This window comes from Mus pahari, chromosome 14 (assembly GCF_900095145.1).
Source record: "Mus pahari chromosome 14, PAHARI_EIJ_v1.1, whole genome shotgun sequence".
NCBI lineage: Eukaryota > Metazoa > Chordata > Mammalia > Rodentia > Muridae > Mus > Mus pahari.
The window spans coordinates 19,021,956-19,028,055 of record NC_034603.1 but is presented as its reverse complement, the minus strand read 5'-3'; the positions used below and the strand labels follow the sequence as shown (position 1 = coordinate 19,028,055).

The 6,100-nt window shown below is 51.7% G+C and overlaps 1 protein-coding gene across 1 annotated transcript in view; it reads right to left on the bottom strand.

The window, feature by feature from the left end:
- The window catches only part of Adamts2 (ADAM metallopeptidase with thrombospondin type 1 motif 2), a 211,028-nt gene that overhangs the window by 25,410 nt on the left and 179,518 nt on the right, over positions 1-6,100 (bottom strand). Inside the window, exons 7-11 of the mRNA XM_021213198.2 lie at positions 4,635-4,749; positions 3,791-3,934; positions 3,294-3,426; positions 2,805-2,918; positions 252-397 (exon numbers count right to left, since the gene is read on the bottom strand). Of these exons, the coding sequence (XP_021068857.1) occupies positions 252-397; positions 2,805-2,918; positions 3,294-3,426; positions 3,791-3,934; positions 4,635-4,749 (652 nt within the window). The remainder of the gene's footprint in view (positions 1-251; positions 398-2,804; positions 2,919-3,293; positions 3,427-3,790; positions 3,935-4,634; positions 4,750-6,100) is intronic.

Genomic DNA, 6,100 nt, shown 5'->3' with positions numbered 1-6,100 from the left:
CCCCCCCCCCCCCAATTCCTCATCTCTGCTCCATCTTCTCTCCTCCATTCCCTAGGCCAAGAAGGACTGTCTAAAGTGGACCGGGGGCCCCAGGGCAGTGAGCAGGAATTGATGTTTCTAGGGTGTTATGGGTTCTGAGCCAGGGAAGGAGCCCTTCCTTTGAACCTAAGTTGGGGAGAAATTAAGACTGGGAAGTTTGCCTTGAGCTCTCCACCAGCTTAGGGTCCCTCAGCAATGTCAAGTCAACTCACTGTGGGTTGTCACACTGGCGGGTCCTGAACTTCACGCCTGTGCCACAGGTGCGTGAGCAGGAGCCAAACGGAGTCCAGGCACCCCAGTTGCCATCTCGTTTGAGGATATCGGGTGTCAGCCAGATGCAGTGGCCTTTGAAGCAGTGCTAAAAGATAGGGACGCAGGCCGGTGAGATGGCTCATTGGGTAAAGGTCTTTGGTGCTCGATAAACTTGAGTTTGATCCCTGGGACCCACAGGGTAGAAGGAGAGGACTGATGTCCTGGGTGGTATTCTGACTTCTGTGACACATGCCTCACCCCTCCAAATTAAAACAAACAAACAAACAAACCAAAAGTAATTACAGAGAAAGAGTAAGAAGGCAATCCTCTGACCCACTGCAGGCATGAGAGCTGCTGGAGAGGCCTACTCCCCTCACTGGGGCAGTGTCTGTTATGGCTGCCCTTGGCCTGTTCTGAAGGCACAGGGATGCGGAGGCGGTATCCAATCTTACTGGCCCAAAAGATCAAAACACTCAGGTGAGACAGACCCCACCTTGCTTGTGACAACAAGAGGAACAGGCTGTGCAGGCCCACCCTTTAGGGTCTTGTCCAGCCTACCCTGAACCTCCTGTGCCTGCTGCATATCATGGTCCCAAGACAAATGTCCTCATGTGCACAGATGCAGCAAGAGCAACATGCCAGAAGTCCTGGAGACATATCAGGACCAAGGAAACTTGGGGGATGGAGGAGGAGGTCTAGGAGTACAGGAGCAGAGAAAGCACAAGGGCAACATGAACCAGCATGTCTCCAACATGAGTCAGCATGTCTCCAACATGAGTCAGCATGTCTCCAACATGAGCCAGCATGTCTCCAACATGAGCCAACATGTCTCCAACATGAGCCAACATGTCTCCAACATGAGCCAGCACGAGCCTGGAACAGGGAAAACCACTAATTTCCACCACCTCACTCTCCCCAGTGGAGGACACTTTCGAAGCCCTAAGGAGTTCATGTCAAGAAGATTTCAGAATTTAGAACGGTAAATTAGTCATTCGGCACACCACAGTCCAACAAATGGTTTGTTGTTGATTTAGAAAAAGAAAAGTATCGCTTAAAAGAAGCACAATTAACAGCATAATTACCACAGATGACCCAAACTAAAAAAAAAAAAAAATCATTGTTTTCTTTTGTATGTGTGCACACACATGTATGTGTGTGTTACAAATGTGTGTTTGTATGTGTGTGGGCACATGTGTGTATGGGGGTGAGGGCGGGTGCATGTGTATACTTGAATCTGTGTGGGACCTCAAACTACAAAAGCCAGCAGGATGGCTCAGCCAGTAAAGTCACTTGCCACCAACCTGATCACCTGAGTTGATCCCTGGCACCCCTGTGGTAGAAGGAGACATGACATGAAGCCTGCAGGAATTGCCCTTCTTGGGAATCTCCTTTTTGGAGTTCTGAGTATGCAGTCAAGGGCTCTACTCAGGGCAGTCAGGCTGGACAAATAAACACATGGCCAGCGGTCATGACTAAGTGATCCTGGCACCACCCTTTAGGCCACAGTCACCTCAGCTCTCCCTTTAAAGCTTCCCTCACTTGAACATGGAAGTAGACATGTTAGCTCCTGTTGGAGACATGTTGGCTCATGTCAGCTGGTGGATGAGGTACAATTCACAGGCAAGGAGGGACACTGGACTGAATGTTTGTGTCCCCTCAAATTCAAGTGGTAAAGCCTTAATCCCTGTGTGATGGTGTAGGGATGTGGAGCGTTGAGGAGAACTTTAAGTCACTGTCCTCATCACAAGGATTAAGAGAAATTCTCTCACCCACATGGCACCCATTGATGGCTGTGTAGCTTCAAACTGGGCTGAGCCCAGTAGGGGAAGGAATCCTGGTTTAAGCTCATCTGCATATGCCAGGCCCCTAGAAAAATGATTGGCTAAGGAGTCAGCATATTCTTTCACCTGAACCAATGAGAACCGGGCCTGGACTCTTGGCTGGGCCAACAGTACTTTCTACAGATTTGTGGGGAGGATAGGTGGTCAACGGACAAACCAGAAGCCCTGGGGGATGTCAAGGCTAAACCTCATGCTTGCTATACCTGGTAGCCACCAGGTTGCTTTATAGCAGTGGCTTTATAGCAAACTGATCCAAAGCTACCCGGCATGGTCAGGAAGGGGACATGAGATGACTAGTCTGCTGGGGTGTGGGAAGATCCAATCTCCCCAGTGTGTGGAGTGATTAGAAAGTAGGAATGAAAGTTGGGGAAGCTTGTCCAGTATGCTGGAAGTCTTAGGACCATGTAAACCTAGCATGCTGGCACATGCCTACAACCCTATCACTAGGCAGGTTGAAACAGGAAGATCAGAAGTTCAAGGTCATCCTTAGCTACATAGCAAGACCAGCCTGGGCTACATGACAGGGTGTGTCAAAATATGAGCGAAGAAGCAGGAAGGAGAGTGCGGCTGGGGCCTCCTGAGAAGGTCCCTGGATCGCCTCTGCAGACACTACAGGGCCTGTCCCTGGTTATTGTGTACCTTAAGTGTGACGAGCCCTTACCCCTGACTCACCTTGCCAGGCGCACACATAGTCCCATCCAGAGGAGGACCCTTCTTTGTCTTGCAAAAGTAGGGGTTGTCTGGGTGGCTGCACCACAGCTGTTTGCAGGGGTCGAAGGTCCGGAACTGGAAGAGAGTATCACACCCTCAGTTTATCAGGCTACCTCCATCCTCAGCTGACCATACAGAATGCCACCCCTTCGCCCCGGTCCTACAACCTGAACTGGCCTGTGGACATGCCTGTGTGGGTGGGTGCCACAAGCTCCATCTGATTCTGAGGCCATGAGGCACGTGTGCATGCAGTGTGGATATGACGGGATCTCTGGGTATTGCTGTGTCCCCAAGTCTCCAGCTTTGGAGGCCGCCCACCTGGGGGAGCTTTGATAGGCACCTGAGAGGTAGAATATCCAGTATGGAGATTAAGTGGTCATCCCTATGGCCCTGGGCAAGAGTGGCTGGCGCCTTAAAGTGTCATCACCGCAGGGCCCTGGGGACACTCACCGCGGTGCACATCATGTAACCCAGGCCAAAGTCGAAGCGACACTGCTCGTTCATGGAATAGTGAAGCCCTGGGAGTTGAGGCAATGCTGGCCAGTCGTGGGCGAAGGGATCATCCCGCAGGCAGTCATAGGAACTGTAAGGGGACACGTGGGTGCCACAAGCAACCTTCAGCGGGGAAAGCTGAGGTCCTTTCTGGAGTCACTATGGTGGTCAAGACTTCATAACTCTGGTCTGTATGCGCCTCATCCGCCAGTTTAAGATTTCAAGACCTGGCGAGGGCAGCTTCTAGGCTCGCTCAGTGTCAGTGCTAGACCCTCCCCGCCCCCCCAAGCAGGACCCCCTCCTGGCATCAAGCTCTCGCACCCATCCCTTGCATGTCAGGCCAGAGGCTCCATGGTCTGAGAACTCAGGTTGGATTCAGGCACCCTGGGTGATGTGTCCTCTTAGAACTGAACCCAAGGAAGGGACACCCTCGGGGGCCCAGGGCAGGTACTCACTGCAGGTAGCGGCCGAGCTCCTGCTGGCTGCAGCGGGACCAGTGGAAACGATGGAAGGCAGCCTGTACCAGGGGGGCCATGATGCTACCCAGCCGCACCTCGTCACCGCAGCGGTTACCCTGCCCATCGTGCTCCATGCCCAGCCTGTGTGAGGAGCAAGGTAGCCCGGCTGGACCCTGACTGCACTCACCTGCCGTGTCTCCACATCCCAACACCAGGAGGGCATTTCTAACAACCACAGTAACAAACATCTCTGAGCTTTTCTGGTCTGATCCACTTTGAGGCTTGAAGCAAGAGCTACTCTGTCAGATATTCACCGGGCAGGCCCCTCACTCTGTCTCCAAGGAGGGCCACAATATTCTGAATGAACACTGACACCAAGGCTGTCTGTAGCTCAGAGCATCCTGGTACCCCTTCTTCCTCTGCATACCTCCATCAGCTCTGTAGAACCCATCAATGCTTACCTGGCCCTAAGACTCAGACTCTCATCTGGTGCCTTGGAATATGGACATTTGGGCAGAGTCCTGGCCTTTTGACCCTGGGTTACCCTCTCTCAGAGCCTAGGTGACCCATCTACAAAATGGGGTGAGGCTCCATCCCTGACCTGAGACTTGAATGGGATAATGGCACCTTGGCTCTCTGATAGCCCAGAGCACTGGCTCCACCCCCAGGTGCATTTTGTCTTTGATTTGATCTCTCAGCAGAAAGCCCACCTCAGGCCAGAATGGCGGGACAAGTCTAAGTGGCTTTCCTACATGGCTGTCCCTCGCAGGTACTGGGGAAAGTGGTCACTTAGTAGAGCATCTGGTTTTCCCATACAGGGACGGTCAGGCAGGCCACTTACACATGGCCCGTCTCATGAGCCACCACAAAGGCCGAGGAGAAGCCATCTTCATGGTTCAGAGTGCAGCTGCGGACGGGGTGGCACATCCCAGTGACGGGGGCATAGCCTGGGAGGAGACAGAAGGTGGCTCCAGCCGCCGGGCCTAGAGTCCTAGCCCCCGTCAACCCCAGAGCAATCCTACAGGATCAATTTCCCCCGGTGGTAGGACTCAGACGATTCCTGCACTGACATTAGGCCCTCTGCCCATCACCATGGAGCTCGGTGGCCATGTTGCCAGTGATGGCCCCCACTGCAACTGGCATCTATTTCCTAGTGCAGGTCTCTGCCTGGCCTTGTCTGTCACCCTGACAGCTTCCTGCCCGTGCTCTCTCCCCCCCCCCCGCCTTGTGGTCTGACTCTATTGCTCTGCTTCTTGCTGGACCTTGGCTCCTCCCATTTCCACCCTTCTGCCCAGGTGGGTTTAGTTGGTTGCTCTTCGCTAAGCAACTTGAGATGTGTGTATCTATGGCTTATTTTCAACCTTCTCCCTAGTTATAAGTGTCAACTACTGCTATGCTAGCTTTAGACACAGGTTTTTAAATTACATCTGTGTGTTGCGTGTACCCGTGTTTCACAATGCCTGTGTGGAGCTCAGAAGACAACTTGTAGGAGTTTCTTCTCTCCTTCCAGCTTGTGGGTCCCAGGATCGAACTCAGGTCTTCAGGCCTAGCAGCAGGCGTCTTTACCTGCTGAGCCATCTCTCTGATTCTCTCCACCAGTTCTGGTTGTCATTATCATTACCATGGACGTAAAAATACATTCTGATTTCTACTGTTAATGTTTCTTCAGCCTATTTTGTGTGTCTAATGCTTAATTTCCAGAGTGGCTGGGGGTTTATTTGACTCTGTATATTTTGAAAGATTTCCCTATGGCCCAGCAGAGTCTGTTCTGGTATATTCTCACAGGTTTTTAGGAAAGAGTGGATATTCTTTCATGGTTTATTGTAGCATCCCATAGACACTACTTGTCATGGTTTTAATATGTCTGGCTCAGGGAGTGGCACTATTAGAAGGTGTGGCTCTGTTAGTTGGAGTAGGTGTGTCACTGTGGGTGTGGGCTATAAGACCCTCATCCTAACTGCCTGGAAGTCAGTCTTCCACTAGCAGCCTTCAGATGAAGATGTAGAACTCTCAGCTCCTCCTGCACCATGCCTGCCTGGATGCTGCCCTGCTCCCACCTTGATGATGATGGACTGAATCTCTGAACCTGTAAGCCAGCCCCAACTAAATGTTGTCCTTATAAGAGTTGTCTTAGTCATGGTGTCTGTTCACAGCAGTAGAACCCTAACTAGGACACCACTTAAAGTTAAATTGCTAAGTTCAAATATTTTAAATCATACATATTACATGTATTTGTGTGTGTGTACGTGTACGTGTGCGTGTGCGTGTGTGTGTGCGTGTGTGTGCGTGTGTGTGCGTGTGTGTGTG